Source organism: Lagopus leucura, unplaced genomic scaffold (genome assembly GCF_019238085.1).
Source record: "Lagopus leucura isolate 7727_CA_CO unplaced genomic scaffold, USGS_WTPT01 Super-Scaffold_650, whole genome shotgun sequence".
NCBI classification, from domain to species: domain Eukaryota; kingdom Metazoa; phylum Chordata; class Aves; order Galliformes; family Phasianidae; genus Lagopus; species Lagopus leucura.
In genome coordinates, this window is record NW_024962253.1 from 976,102 (window position 1) to 991,601 (window position 15,500).

Below are 15,500 nucleotides of genomic sequence, written 5' to 3' on the forward strand. Positions count from 1 at the left end.
AAGAACTCTCCTGGCAGCCTCCGAGACTCAAATTGGGGGTGATTTACTATGCATCATACAAGACTGTGGGCAGCCAGTGGCTTCAGGCTTGTCCTCTGACCCCAAAGTCCCAGTGCCTGAGCCCCAGTCTGTATTTCTCACTTTCTTGGGGTGGATTATCTTCTTTGATCTAGCACACAGGTTTGGGCATTCATGGGCATCATCCATCCTGCTGGGCATAGGCTGCAGTAGAGCTGTTCCTCTCTAAAAGCAGACCAGCACGGTGTTCACAACCTCCAGGCTCTGCTGCAGCCCCCAGCCACTTCTGCTAACGAGGCAGTTTCTAATTGTTGCCTTTGTGGAACAAAGTGCAGCTTTTCTCCTCTGAAGATGCTTCTTCCACAGCCCAGCTATCGATCTTTGGGAAGAAAGGCAGAGCTCTGGGTCTCAGCCTGTTCTCCCCATCCAAGCACTTTGCTCAGCTTCTGCAGGAAAGTTTTAGGGGCTACGAATGTTGCTGGATTCCCAAGTCATCCTATAACTCCTTTCTGGTGGCTGCATAAAGCTCCCTGTAATAACATATCTGTGGAGGTTTCTCCAAAAGCAATATCTCCTGTTTATTTCCATAGAATCTACAACAGATACAAAGAGCACAATAACACTGTCTGATAGAGCAAACTCTTAGCTACAAAACACTGCTTTTTCAAAACAGCGACCACTATTAACTGTGCATCTTCACTAGCAATGAACAAGAGCCTGCATGCTGCTTTCGTAACTATCTGTACGAGCAGAGGTGACACACTGCCACTGTCACCCACTGCTGAAACACACCACCTACCAGCTCACATGTGCTGTTTGTTCTCCATAAATGTTCAGCAAGTGCTGATGAATGTCAGTGAATGCAATTGTTTCTGCAGGAAGGAATTCAGTGACACATCTTTTTTTCATACACACTCCCGTGTCAGACAACATTTTATCAAACTGCTGCCTCTGCTGCCATCTGTCACATGGCAACAAAATGTAACAGGATACTGTTGGGAAAGTTCAGCCTCCACAGCCATACCATCAACATCAGCCTATGATATTGCAGGTCAACAGAATAAAATAGGAGGCATTGCTTTCAGAGCAGTCCTGTAGAAGGACAAAGCTTTTTCATGGCACAGCTTTGCTCTCAAACTGCAGCCATCACTGGCATTGCTGGCAATGCTGATGAAGTACTTCCTATTAGCAGATGGCTTTGACCTAAAAGACAGGCCTGGATTAACCACCCCGGGTCTCTCTGGTGACAAAGCAGTCCCATGCTCTCAGCTTAGTGGATGAAAGTAAGGCTGTCGATGTGGTACCAGGACTTCAGCAAAGCCTTTGACACTGTCCCCCACATCCTCATGGAGAAGCTGGCTGTCCATGGTTTGGATGAGCATACGCTCCACTGGGTCAAACACTGGCTGGATGGCCAGGTCCAAAGAGTTGTGGTCAGTGGAGTTAAATCCAGTTTTGGCTGGTAATGAGTGGCATCCCCCAGAGCTCAGTGTGGGTCCACTCCTATTTAACATCTTTGTTAAGGATCCTGATCAGGGGACTGAATGCACCCTCAGTAAGTTTGCAGGTGACACCATGTTGGGAGGGAGTGTTGATCTGCCTGAGGGGAGAAAGGCACTACAGAGGGACCTGGATAGACTGGATTGATGGGCCAATGTAAACTGTAGTTTCAATAGAGTCAAGTGTCAAGGCCTGCAGTTTAGTCACAGCTCAGGGGCAGTTTAGTCACAGCCCCAGGCAACCCTACAGACTCAGGGAGGGGTGGCTGGAAAGCTGCCTGACAGAAAGGGACCTTGGGGTACTGATGGGCAGTTGGCTGAACATGAGCCAGCAGTGTGCCCAGGTGGCCAAGAAGGCCAGTGGTATCCTGGCTTGTATGAGGAGTGGTGGTGAGCAGGACTAGGGAAGTCATCCTGCCCCTGTACTTGGCACTGGCGAGGCCTCACCTCAAGGGCTGTGTTCAGTTTTGGGCACCTCAGTACAGAAAGGACATGGAGGTGCTGAGGCAGGTCCAAAGAAGGGCAACAAGGCTGGTGAAGGGCTTGGAGAATGTGCCCTACGAACAGAGACTGAAGGAACTGGGGCTGTTTAGTCTGGAGAAGAGGAGGCTGAGGGGAGACCTTATTGCTCTTTTCCAATATCTGAAAGATGCTTTCAGTGAGTGTGGTTGGTCTCTTTCCACTGGTGACAGGTGACAGGAGGAGGGGAAATGGCCTCAAGTTGTGCCAGGGGAGATTTAGGTTGGATATCAGGAAACACTTCTTTACAGAAAGGGTTGTTAAGCACTGGAATAGGCTCCCCAGGGAGGTGGTTGAGTCACCATCCCTGGATGTGTTTAAAAGCTGTTTGGATGTGGTGCTCAGGGACATGATTTAGCAGAGGATTGTTAGAGGTAGGGTAGCACGGTTATGTGCTGGTTGGACTTGATGATCTTTAAGGTCTTTTCCAACCTGAGCGATTCTATGATTCTGTGACTGTACGATTCTATGAGAGGGACAGAAAGATGCTCTGGGGTCTCCAGAACCAATCGCTTTGCAGCCAGGGAATCCACCGTCTGTGGTGGCTCTGCTGCCATGGATCCATCTCGGCCCTTCAAAAGGTTTCTATGGCTGTGAGTGCAGGTGGGCTGGGGACAGCTGCTGCCTTCACCAGCCCCTCATCGCGTGGCTGTGGTCGATGGGAGGAAGGTGAATGCGGGCAGGTCGGGGCCTGAGGGAAAGCCCGAGGCAGCTCCTGGATTTCAAAGGCCCTGCATCCTCCGGTCCCGCCATTGCTCCGTTGCTTTTAACACAACCGAGTGCCTCTCGCCCGAAGGACCTCGCAGGAATGAAGCATCCATCGACCGCCCGGATGCCGCGAGACCCGCACGCCTCTCTCTGCAGTGCAAATCAGCATCGACCGCCCCCCTGTCTCCGGGGGGCTCGGCGCAGCCCCGCAGCCCTCAGCCCGCCCGGGGCTGTCCGTCGCCACGGAAACGGCCTCCCTTAGCAACGCGCCGCCATGGCAACGGGGCGTAACCCGGGCGGGGCGGGCCGGAAATGAAGCCGAGCAGCTTCCGGTGCGGCGGCAAGATGGCGGCGAAGATGGCGGCGGAGATGGCGGCTTTACAGCAGCTACACTGGCGGCTGGAGGAATTGGAGCAGCGCATGGGAGTCGGCGCCTGCGAGCCGCCAAAGGTCGGGGTTCCGTTCTTATCCCCTTCAGCCGCCCGTTGGGCATCCTCCCGCAGAGGCCGCTCCACAGCCCGGCCACGGGCCTCGCGGCTCGCTGGCAGCTGACGGGTCCGTTCCCCCTGCAGGTGGCCGATGAGCTCGTCAAGGTGCAGGTGGCGTTGAGCAACATCGCCGGCAAGAGGGAGAGGATCAAGATCCTGTTTAAGAAAAGTGAGTGGGCTGCTGTGCTGGGGTCGTGCAGAAAGGTGGCAGTGATTCATGTTGTGAGCCCACATCCCCTCCTTGGGGCTCAGCTGGCTCCTTTGTGGTTCTGGTTCGGCACGTTTTGCCTAGAAGCAAGAAAATGAAAAAGTTATCTGTTTGCTGGTCTTCAGTGCGTTGGGGCGGTTAGTTAAAGGGGTGGGAGCTCAGGTAGTGTTTTTGTAGAATCATAGAATGACCTGAGTTGAAAAGGACCACAGTGATCATCTTGTTTCAACTCCCCTGCTGTGTGCAGGGTCACCAACCACCCAACCAAGATGCCCAGAGTCACTTCCAGCCGGACCTTGAATGTTTCCAGGGATGGGACATCCACAACTTTCTTGGGCAACCTGTTCCAGTGTGACCACCCTTTGTGTGGAAAAACTTCCTCCTTATATTCACCTAAACCTCCCCGTCTCAGTTTAAAACTGTTCCCCCTTGTTCTATCACTATCCAACCTTGTAAACAGTCACTTTCCTCAATTCTTTCAGTAATAGGGCAAAATACTGAGAGGATCAGGAAAACTCATGTGATTGACATGTGGCTTTGTGGCTGTTGCCATTGGTGGAATGTTGTTTTTGTTTTTTTTTTATGGGTCAGTTTATTCAGCACTAGGCTTACTGGGTGACAGATGAGATCCACCTGTCTCAAAGGGGGAAAAGCCCAGCAGTTGATGGAGTTCACTGAGATGGCTTTAAACTAGGTTTGAAGGGAGTGAGGGAACAAAACCAGGCTCATTAGAAATGAGCTTAGGTGCAGCATATCAGAGCTAGGGCTGAGAGCAATACTTCAGTTGAAGTGCATCTTCATTGATGCACATAGCATGGGCAAGAAGCAGGAGCTAGAAGCCATTGTGTGACAGGAGAACTATGACTTGGTTGCTATCACTGAAATGTGGTATAATGGCCCTTGTAACTGGAGTGCTGCAATGAAGGGTTGTAAGCTCTTCAGAAGAGAGAGACTAGGAAGGAGAGGTACTGGGGTGGCTGTCTACATTAAGTAGTGTTTCAGTTCTCTAGATTTCAAAGCTGGTAATGATAAGGTCAGCTGTTCTGGCTCTGTTCCCTCCCAACAACTTGTGTCCCCTCAGCACTCCTGACAGGCAGGACGTTATGAGAAACTGAAATGTGCTTGGATCTGTACGGCACTGGAGACTTGTGGCACCTTTCTAGAAGAAATATTAGAAGAAGCATGTGGAAAACTGCCTGTCAGACTGGCCTTAGTACCGAGGAAGGTTATGGAGCAGATTGTCTTTGAGTTTGATTACACAGCGTGTGTGGGATAACCAGGAGATCACAAGCCAACATGAGTTCACGAAAGGCAGAATATACTTCACTAACCTGATCTCCTATGACCAGGTAACCTGCCTGGTAGATGAGAGAAAGGCTATGGGTGTACTCTGCTCAGACTCTAGCAAAGCCTTTGATAGTGTCTCCCACAGTATTCTAGAGAAGCTGACAGCCTGTGGCTTAAACAGGTGTGCCTTCTCTGTGTAAAAATCTGGCTGGATGGCTGGGCCAGAAAATGATGGTGAATGGAGTTAAATTTAGCTGGCAACTGGTCAGGAGTGGTGTTCCAGGGGGTCGCGACTGGGGCCAGTCTGGTCTAATATCTTTACTGATGATCTGGAGCAGGGGATTGAGTGCACACTCTGTAAGTTTGCAGATGACACCAAAATTGGAGGAAATGTTGAGCATAGGAAGGCTTTGCAGAGAGATCTGGAAAGGCTGGATTGCTGGGCTAAGGCCAACAGGATGAAGTTCAAGAAGCCCAAGTGCCAGGTCCTTCACTTTGTTCAGAACAGTCCCATGCAGCTCCACAGGCTTTGGGGGAGAGTGGCTGCAAAGCTGCTTAGTGCAAAAGGATCTGTGGATGATAGTTGATAGCTGGCTGAACATGAGCCAGCAGTGTGCCCAGGTGGCCAAGGCCAACAGTATGCTTGCTTGTATCAGAAACAGTGTATTCAGCAGAACTGGGTAAGTGATTGTCCCACTGTCCTCAGTGCTGGTGAGGCCATGCCGTGAGTATTGTGTTCAGTTTTGGGCCCCTCACTACAACAAAGACATCAAGTCACTGGAGTGTGCCCAGAGAAGGGCAACAAAACTGTAAAGATTCTGGAATGCAAGTCTTATGAGCGTCAGCTGAAAGACTTGTTTAGTCTTTCACTCTTGAAAGGATTGTTTAGTCTGGAGAAGAGAAGGTTCAGAGGAGACCTTGTAGCTCTCTACAGCTCCTTAAAAGGATGTCACAGCGAGACAGGGATCGGTATCTTCTCCCAAGTAATCAGCAGTGGGATGAGAGATAATGGCCTCAAGTTGTGCTGGGAAAGTTTGGATTAAATGTTAGGAAAAAATTCTCTGAAAGAGTGGTAAGGTGTAGGAACAGGCTGCCCAGGGAAATGGTGGAATTGCCATTCCTGGGGGTGTTTAAGAGAAATGAGGCAATGAGGAACATCAGTTAGCAGGCATGCTGGCGATGGATTGATGGTTGAATTAAGTGACCCTAATGATCTTTTCAACCTTAATAATTCTATGATTAATTTTAGGGTGTGGGGATTCAAACATCACCAAAATTATAATGGTGTTTCATAGACTGGTAACTGCTTGTTATTTTACGAAATAAATACTTTTTGTTATCTAATTCACACATGCCCCAAACTTGAAAGCCTTGGATTTAAACTTGCAGAATGTCACTTCAATTTGGTCTGTAATGTGATTCTTCCAGTGAGCTGCTAGGAGTGGAGAAAAGGCTGCTGCAACCCACTTTCTGCTTAGCCATGCCCAATACACGTCTGGAGGACTTCTAGGGCCTGAGCTCTTGTGGGTTGAGAGCAACCACTCACCAAATCATCTCTCCCTTCTGTGTGTGGTGGGAGCACTAGAGATGCCATCCCAGTACTGCTGATCATGTCTGCAGAGCCTTCTCTAAGCCAGGGGCATCAACTGTGAACACAGAGCTGTGGTTCGTCCCATAGAGCTTTTTCATGGCCAAGAATCATGGCCTGGCACCATGGGAGCAGCACTGGGACGGCTGGTGTGGTCCAAGGCTGTGATGAGTGTTAGGTGTGAAAACAGTACAGTACATTTGTAAATAATTTTAGGAACCAGAGTGAGGGAGAGTCCTCCGGTTTTGTATCAAGGGCAGGAAGAAGCAGATTTAATTGGTATTGTTAGCTAAACAAAAAGTAAGTGATGGAGATGTCTGTAACAAAGCAGTTATTTGGGCTTGAGTCATTTATAAGTTCTTGGTCAAGGCTTTCCAAAGTCATTTGTCATCAAGTGCTGCAAACATTGGTGAATCTGAATAAAAATAGCACTAATTGTAGGGTGTTTACAAAGCAACCTTGTGTGATGCAGTGCCATGGGGAATTCCACTTGTAAAAGCGGTAACATCTTTCTTACTTTGTGTCTTCAAACCTGTCTTTTTCTTTAGTTGAAGATGTAATAAAATATCTAGACCCTCTGTACATTGACAGAATGGCTGTTCCAGACACTTGGAAGCTGGAGTTCATCTTGGCAGGTATGGCTTAAAATGAAAGGAAACAGGTTTTTAGCACTGCCGAAGCTGTATTTTGATGTGCTGGATTGGGTTGAGTTACTTTGTTTAGTTATAAAGATGTGAAAAAGCAAACCTCTTTAGAGCTAACTGAAATGTGATTTCTATGAGGATGTCTGTCACTCCATTGTGCTCCTCTGCGCATGTCCATGCTGTCATTTTATCTCTTCTGATCTAACTATAGATCAATTTATCCATAAATTAACAAGGCTGAAAAGAAAAAGATGGAGCTTGAATAGCTTTCCTCACCCTTTTTTTAGATACTCTGAGGACTGTAAGAAAAACAGGAGGATTTTGAGTATACATTAAATACCTTCCAGCTTTATTCTCCTTTGCCCCCAAATAACTTGGTTCAGCCTTGTCTTGGTTATAGTGAATTAATTTTCGTGGAGATACTTCTGGCTTTAGTTATCATGAATGAGAATGTACTCGTGAACATCATAAAAGGCTGAATGAAATCATAAGCAAGCTCTTTTTTTGTAGAGGTAAATAACTGGAAAAAAGGAGCTGGAGTGTAAGTGACAGTTCCATCTGGGTCATCATTTGGAGTAGGAATAAGTCCTTTTTTGGGGTGGGGCTACAGCTGACCTGTTTAAGAGCTCCTTTAACTTGGGAACTTCCAAGTCTAGTCAGAGACTTTAATGCCTTTACTCTAGCTTTGGCTATGAGTTTTGTTTTCTGTATTTGCCAAGCTGTTCTCTGGTGTGTTGTGTGTAAATGGTTTAGAAAACAGATTCATACACACTAATGCACCAGTATTTGTGAGAAGCTAAAACGCTATCTTTATTTCCTAATATTCCTTATTATCTCTCCCTGATCAGAGGAGCAGGCTCTTCCTTCCCGAGTAGCCCTCCTGGAGCAGGTGAAGAACCTTGAGCCCATCTTAGACAGTGCCAGTATCCAAGGTATGCCAGGTATCTCAGTTGCAAATGCTATCCTCCAAGCTGTTGTCTGTGCTGTTTATTTTTTTTGTGAGCCTCAGACTTGAGAACAGCTGAGCACACGACTTAGTGTCAGTAAAGTAGGTACACAGTGGTATATCTGCTCCTGCCTCACGTTGCTCTCATGTTCCATGTCTAGAAAGTGTGCAGTGTCTAACAGAGCACTGCTGAATGTCTTAGTTGTTACCAAGCACACCTGGGGTGGGAATGTGACCACTGCACCAAGGGGTCAGGGAGGTGACTGTGTAGTTCAGTAAAGAGGTTAGAGGCAGTGGCTTGGCAAAGGGTGAGAAACTATGACTAAGCACTATGTGCAATCCCCAGGCTCTGGTGACTCTCCTGGGTTCTGCTTATGTGCTTATGTCTTATATCCAGAACATCAGTGTTCCTTGTGTAGGCAGAGATGTTTCTTTTAATGTTTACTGCAGTGTTCATCTAATTGCTCCCTCAATGCAAGCATCTGCTAACTCACCCTAACTCAAGTAGTTAGCAAATAAACTGTTATTTAGTGTGCAGTGTAGCTATGTGGGTTTTTCTGTTAGTTGGCTTTTTTTAATTGTGTAAAAAACATGTTTTTGGAATGGAGCACTTGAATTCACTGAGCAGAATTTTGCTGTGACATGCCCTTGGAGAAGCAATGTTCTTTTTTTTTTTTAATAATTAATCCTACATGATGTAAAACAAACAAAATGGATTTCTGTGCTTTCAGCGGCTCCTGAACATGCAGCCAAACTACAGCGACTCTCTCAAATCCAGATACAGCAACAGGTAGTGTGAATGTTCATGACAGTCTTCACTAGCCAGAAGAAGGAAGCATTTGATAGTGGGTGTACTGATGATACCCTTGTATCTGCAGCTGTTTGAATTATCGTTTATACCACACCTTTAAAACTGCAGCAAGAAAAAAAAAAAAGTTTAAGAACTTTTGGGGGAGATACCTAGGATTACTAACATTTGACTTTGAGTTGGAAAAGCTTTTTACCTACCATAAGCTGCTCAAAATGGAGGTTTGAGCACCTCTTAGTAAGCAGCAGTGTGTTTAACCAGCTGCTGTTCTGCTTTTCACTGGAACACTGAAATGTTGCACTTCTTCAGTGTCCCAGTCTCTAGAAGGCTGTTAATGCTGTCACCTTGTCTCTTTCCTTCCCCATTTGAGTACCCCATGAGGTGGGAGGGTGTAGCCTGGGCAGCACTTAATGCCCCCCTTCTTATGTTTTGCTGCGAGTTTTCCTTCTGAGGCAAGGAAAGCATGGATGCTAAGAAAGAGCACACACCAGTGCTAGCATGGGTGCTCTTGCACTGTGTGAGCATGGGTGTTTCTTCATAACTTTTACTACAACTATGGAAACTCTTTCAGCCACGGTGAGTGGTCACAGCCAGGGCCTGAGTTTCAGTTTTGGTACTAGCCTTGGACAGGGTTTCCCCCGTGTTGCCTGGAATTACAGATGTCCTTTAACTTATTTACTGCTTACTCACTGAGGCACTGTTTTTTGCAGGAGCAGTGTGAGCAGTTTACTGATGAAGTCAAGATGCTCTTGGAAAACTACAACAAGACAGTATCCTTTTAGCTGGTGCCTTGGACTGAACTGCACACCTGTCTGTTGGGCCACCTCGTCCTATCAGGTAGCTGGAAGCAGGCAATGTCCAGCCTTAGGTTTAATAGCCAGTACCTTTTCTGGTGTAGTGATGCTTGTGTTCCTTTCATTATACTTACCTCAGGAGTGGAGTCCTGATACAGTGCTGAGAGATAGAACTGCCTATCTGAGACAGGAAGGGCAGGATGTTGCTTGTGAGACAAAGCTTTTTTGCTGGATCTGCTTACAGTGTGGCATGGCACAAAGGAGCTAGCATGTCATTTGAATGTGCCTGTGACCTGCCAGAGCCTTGCAGCAGCTCATTCTCATCCCAGTGCTGGAACGCATCCTGAACTACAGTGGGTGGGGGAGCTCTGCTTTTTTCTGAAGGAAGACCTTTAATTTGCAGAGCTGTGCAGTGTTTAGAAGTGGCTTCTGGACACCCATTGGTGTGTACTTGGTTTGAGTCTATGTAGTGTACATCCAGTTTCCTTCACCTTTTTCTCTGCCAAGGAATTGGTTTTATATCAGTGCTGTCAGGCTGATGAGGGCTGCTCTGGCTATACTGTTTCCTCCTTGAAGTTTTCACTTCTCTTTCCTTAAGAAGAACATCCAGACTCTGCTTCTCTCCAAGCAGTTTGTCCAGTGGAATGAAATACTAACACAGCTGGAAGCAGCCAGTGAAGTGAAACCCACAGCAGAGTGATGGCAAAGCTGGGAGGGCAAAGAGCCAAGGTCTTACGACCCTGCTGGCCTTGAGTTACTCAGGAGAGACTGCAGCAGCTGCTTGCATCCTCTTGCCTCACCATCTTTATACTCACCGTGAGTATGCTACAAATGATGACACAGGCTCCTGGGGGCACCCTGGCTTTGTGGCCCTTAATCAAAGCTGCACTGTCAATATACCACTGTTTGCATATAGTTTTCTCTTAATATGTCACTGTTCTTAATATGCTGTCTTGCATTTTTATGTTTTCAAGCTGGTAACGTACTTTAAAAATCCCTTTTTGCTCTTATTGTGGATCATAGTAAAGCTCTAATACACTACCTGGCTTGTCTCTTCCTCCCCTGAATGCATGAGTGGCACAGAATGCCTGGTTAAACTCATGCAGATCCATGTGCTGCCAACTGCCCACGGCTGATGTCTCATAAGGCAATGTCATGCCTAGCATGAACTGGAAGCAGTCATCTGCGTGTCCCTTCCTGGGGTGACTGCTGGTGTCTTGTTGTGCAACAGTGAAAAGGGGAACTCCTGGAGACTGGGAGGAGCAAGTGACCCTGGCCTGCATCCTTCCTCTGCTTACTAGAATGGCAGAAAGTGAGTCAGAGCCCCAGCCAGTCCTTTCTTATTGGGAAAGAGGCATTTGCTGCCCCCTGCCTGTTCTGGCTGGAGCATGGGATTTGTCCACTTTCTGAGTGTGAGCATATGCCTTTGTGAAGCCAGCAGCTCCTAAACCATCCTGCGTGGCTTGTAGAAAATATGACAGTGAAGGGGTGATGTGTGTGTCATACAAGGTAGGCTGGAAGCCAGGCAGATCTGACACCTAGGTCACAGGTGAAGGTGAGCCAAAGGAGCGACTATGTACCACATAGATCACTGCTTGTAGAAGGGGATGCTGGCCTCTTGCTGACACTGTGGGAGCGCAAAGCCCCATTTGGTCAAAGAGGTGGCACTGAGCTTGGTGCTTTGCCTCCAGATGAGTTGCTGAGAGCCCCAGGCTGCCTCATGGCATGCCCAGCTGAAGGTGAGCCAAAGGAGTTCCAGGAGGAATAGCTGGTTCTCCTTGACTAATCCTCATCACCTTGTCCTCCTGTGGAATAGTACACCTCCCTCATAGAATCATAGAATGGGCTGGGTTGAAAAGGACCACAATGATCATCTAGTTCCAAGCCCCTGCTATGTGCAGGGTCGCCAGCCACTATACCAGACTGCCCAGAGCCACATCCAGCCTGGCCTTGAATGCCTCCAGGGATGTAGCATCCACAACCTCTTTGGGCAACCTGTGTCACCAGTGTGACACCACCCTCTGTGTGAATCTCAGAGCTAAAAGTCACACCTCCATCACCAATACGTCTGCCAGTGGGCAATGCAGGATATGAGAGCTCTTCAGCTCTTCCGTACAAGTCACTTTATTTCTTTGGAAGTGGGTGCTCTGGGTGCTCTTTCATCTGCTTTTCCTATGGTGCCATCACTTGTTTCCTTAGGTCCTTTGGGGCATGCCTCAGCATGCCAGCTGCTTCTGATGGAGCAGTCACTTAGATGCTGGCAGAGCCCTCCTTCCACAGCACTGCTTCACAGGCAGGAATGTGGCCTTACAGCTGGGGAAGCAGATGGGCACTGAGCTGAATCCTGCTGCCCTACATGCAGCTGAGCAGGTGGAGGGTTCCCCAAGTTGCTGCTGTGTGATTAGAGCTGGCTGCAGGCGGTGTTTCCTACTGATGAGGAAGAGATTGGCATGCCAAGGTGGCCATGGGCACTGCAGCTGTTCAGTGGACTGCTGTACTGCTCTAAGGAATCTCTGAAGCTTTACCTCTAGGCACAGATCAGTCTTCCCCCTCACTGATGGCTGGACGGAGGGGCAGTCACTGGCTCGTGTCTGCCTTAGAGCCCTGAATCTCAGTCGTGGTTGCACCAGAGACTTTCAGGATCTCTATGTATACTCTCTTCCTGAGGAGCATTCCAGTGACCCCTGCACAGCTCTTGTCAGTGGTAGAAGTATTCTGCCCCAGGCCCTGCAATGCCCACTTGTTGAACTCCCAGTTCAGCTCCACATTCTGGAGTATCAGCAGCTGTGCTGGTCCTGGCACCAACACATTCTGGGATGCCTTGGTGATGTTGACATCCCCTCACCGTCTCAGCCTTTCTTTCCTGAGGAGGTTGCCTGCAGACAGGGGTTCATCCTGTGCCGCAGCAGTGACTAGGACTGCCCTGGCTGGGTGAGTTTAAGACAGGGAGGCACCTGCTGGCTCCCTGCTTGCTCCTTGGAGCACTGTAGCTGTTTGGACAGGGTGCCCAGATGCACTTCGATGCTTTTCTGTGCCACGTTAATGCTGAGTTCTTCATATACCCTTCCACTCCTTAGAGACTGAGCAGTGTGGCTGGGCACTATCCTTCCTGGGGCTCCTCTTTGCAGTCAGGGAGTTGTCATCATTTCTTCTGGTAGTGCTCTGGGCACTGGGGGAGCTGCAGCAGGACAGGCTCCACCAGCTCTGTCAGGTCCCTCCAGGCTGTCTTCCAAAAGTCAGGGCCCAGAGTGCCCACGTGCTCAGGCAGCGCCAACAGCACCAGCTGCTGCAGCTCCTGGTCAGCTTTGCTACAGCAGCTGCAGATGGAGCAGGAACACCAAGGCCCACACATCTCTGTCAGCACCTGCAAAACAGGGAGGGGGCCTGAGCCCAGGGACGCCCTTGGCCCATCTGGCCGACCTGAAGCGTGCCAGTTCCCAGTCCAGGGCTGGGCTCCTCTAATGGGCCCAGCACTGCCTGGCACGCATCAGGGCAAGCGTGGGGCTTGGCGCTGATCCACAGGAGACTCACCTGACTGCAGTGCTGCTGCTCCTCGCCGCCACCATCTCCTCAGTCGCAAGCGTTGTCTACCAGCCTGCGGACAGAGGAACGTGGCACATGAGGCTCCCGCGCAGTGGGTTCCGAATCCCCGGCCCCGAGTCCCACAGCCCCGTATCACCCCGTCCTCAAACTCCCGCTCTGAGGGATGCGGATCCACCCCTCTGACCTCAAAGCTCGGCCGGGCCTGACGTCACCATTCCGTCACGCCCACCTGGACTCCACGTCCAATCAGGAGCCGGGACGTAAGCGGGGCACCGCCCTTCCGTCCCCAAGCATGCGCACATCTCGTGGCGGCCGCCATTTTGCGGCGAGGGGCGCGGTGCGGCGCCGCCGGCAGGTGAGCGCGGTTCCCGGCTGCCCCCAGGCTCGGCCCGGCTGCGTCGGGCCCGTCCTGCAGCCCGGAGCCTGCAGAGCGCATCCGGACATCGGCTCCCGTTCACCGCGGGACTTTTTCCCGCCCCGTGCTTCTTCCCCGCGCGGCGGCCGGCCTGCAGGACTGGCCCTGTGGGGCTCAGCCTCCTCCAGCCTCTCTTTGGCCCCCGCCTTTCCGCGGCCGTATCGCCGTGCCTGCGGTGGGCCTGTCCGGGAGCCGGGCGTGACTATAGGCCCAGAGGGGGGGAAAGCGTGGGCCCGCTTACCTGAACTCTTTCGTTTGTTCTTCGCTTTTCCCCAGGATTCCGCCAGCTGAACCTGCGCTGCTCATTCCCAATGACCCCAGCGTTCATGTTGCTGACCGGTGCCTAGGCTGCCTGTGCTAGAAATGACCGCTTCCCTTTGCACTTCTGCACATCCGGGATATTCTGGTGGATAGTTTGTGTCTGCCTTGTCCGGGTGCCAAAACCTGACGGTGCCCTTTGGAGAAAAGATTACACATAATTGGAGCAAGAAGTCCTTTGCACAGCATTTGGAAATTTCTCAGCTGCAGGTGCGTGGAGGTGCTGAGACTTTTCTCGTGGTCAGTGAGGCTGAAATCGTGCCAATGGCAGCCTCAGATTCAAGCTCTGCTGTGCTGGCACAGGTTGCTGGAAGCTGCAGATGCTGCTGAACTTCTTGCTGGGTGGGAAAGCCCGCACTGATTGATTTGTATGAGCCTTAATTACAGTATTCATGGGTCCATTTTCCTTTTCAGCACAACAGAATGGAAAACTATAAGAAGACCAAAATTGTAGAGAAACCTTGTCCTCTTCCTTTCACTGACCTGCCTCCTGATATCATTGAAATGAAAGTGAAAGATGGAAGTAAAATAAGAAATCTGATGGGCTACGCCATTGGCAAGATGGAACTGGACTCAGTGAGGCAGATCCTTTTCACTGGCTCAGGCAAGGCTGTTAGCAAGACCATCACATGTGTGGAAATCATGAAAAGAAGGCTGAAAGAACTCCATCAAATCACCAAAGTGCTTTTTAAACAGATCGAGGAGATCTGGGAACCCATTGTGCCTGAGGCAGGTCTTGATGCCTTGACGGTGAAGAGAAACATTCCTGCCATATGTGTTCTGCTGAGCAAAGATGCCCTCGATCCCCAGGAGCCTGGATATCAGGCTCCAGGCTCTTTTGACGCCTTCTGGATTGAGACACTTAAAGCAGAGTCCCAGGCCCAAATGAAGAGGAAGCAGGGTGGAGGAAGGGGAACTGGCAGCATGGGAAAGCACCCTCGTGCCAGTGGAGGGCCTGGGGAGTCCTGAGTGAAGTCTTGAGACAGGGACACTTGTGGGTGTAGCTTGGGGATGTTACAGAAACCATCCAGCTGCTCTAGCTGGAAAGCTGGTGCTGAACACAGGCTTTCGGAGCTGTTAGGGGTAGACAGGAGAACTCACTGTTCTAAAATTGACAAAACTGTAGCTGTCTAAATTGTGTTTTGGCAAGTTTCCATGTCTGATGGTGCCAGGCTGCACTCCATAGCCTGTTGCTCAGGGATGAGATGGAAATACAGGATTCACCTATTTGGGCAAGGACCGTTGGCATCCAGTTAGTGAGCCCAAACAGGCATTCCAGGTATGGCAGTGCTTTGCCTGAACAGGGGTGGAGGCAGCTCCTAGAGGGGAGACGTGGCCCAGCTTGGGCTGCCAGCCCGTCATCGCAACTCCTGTGTGCGGATGGCGTCGTTCTGGGCTGGATCGGCCACTTCACCTGTGCCTGAGAGGCCATCTTCTGCTCAAGCCTTCCAGTGTCCTGATGGTTTAGATGTGGGACTGCAGGGATGTAACTCACTGTGTGCCAATCATCCCTTTCTGTCCTACTTTCACTTCCTCTCTGGAGCTGACAGTTACACCTCTGGCAGGAGTCAACTAAAGTCATCGCCATACTGAAACAATGTAGGCAAGGGCAAGTGCACTGAGGTGGCAATGGTAAGCTCCAGAGGATGCTTGTTTCCCCTTTCTGTTCCTTTATGATGCATAGAGATGGGTTTAAAATAAAGTTTTTAAGTGATAA

At 49.8% G+C, this 15,500-nt stretch overlaps 2 protein-coding genes across 2 annotated transcripts; both read left to right on the forward strand.

The window, feature by feature from the left end:
* Positions 1 to 3,069: 3,069 nt before the first annotated feature.
* DCTN3 (dynactin subunit 3) lies at positions 3,070 to 10,548 on the forward strand. Its single transcript, XM_042862434.1, has 7 exons — positions 3,070 to 3,194; positions 3,317 to 3,401; positions 6,864 to 6,950; positions 7,808 to 7,891; positions 8,637 to 8,695; positions 9,424 to 9,483; positions 10,118 to 10,548. Exons 1-7 carry the CDS (start codon positions 3,090 to 3,092, stop codon positions 10,205 to 10,207), a joined length of 570 nt encoding a protein of 189 aa, XP_042718368.1. The 5' UTR covers positions 3,070 to 3,089; the 3' UTR covers positions 10,208 to 10,548.
* A 2,787-nt stretch (positions 10,549 to 13,335) lies between these two features.
* On the forward strand, positions 13,336 to 15,500 carry RPP25L (ribonuclease P/MRP subunit p25 like). Its single transcript, XM_042862362.1, has 3 exons — positions 13,336 to 13,405; positions 13,742 to 13,993; positions 14,198 to 15,500. Exon 3 carries the CDS (start codon positions 14,207 to 14,209, stop codon positions 14,750 to 14,752), a length of 546 nt encoding a protein of 181 aa, XP_042718296.1. The 5' UTR covers positions 13,336 to 13,405; positions 13,742 to 13,993; positions 14,198 to 14,206; the 3' UTR covers positions 14,753 to 15,500.

Bases quoted from the DNA above. Each gene is read 5' to 3' on its own strand.
- DCTN3 (XM_042862434.1), top strand. From the start codon at position 3,090: ATGGCGGCGAAGATGGCGGCGGAGATGGCGGCTTTACAGCAGCTACAC. The intron at 3,195-3,316 runs GTCGGGGTTCCG...TTCCCCCTGCAG, and splicing joins GCGCCTGCGAGCCGCCAAAG to GTGGCCGATGAGCTCGTCAA. The intron at 7,892-8,636 runs GTATGCCAGGTA...CTGTGCTTTCAG, and splicing joins AGACAGTGCCAGTATCCAAG to CGGCTCCTGAACATGCAGCC.
- RPP25L (XM_042862362.1), top strand. From the start codon at position 14,207: ATGGAAAACTATAAGAAGACCAAAATTGTAGAGAAACCTTGTCCTCTT.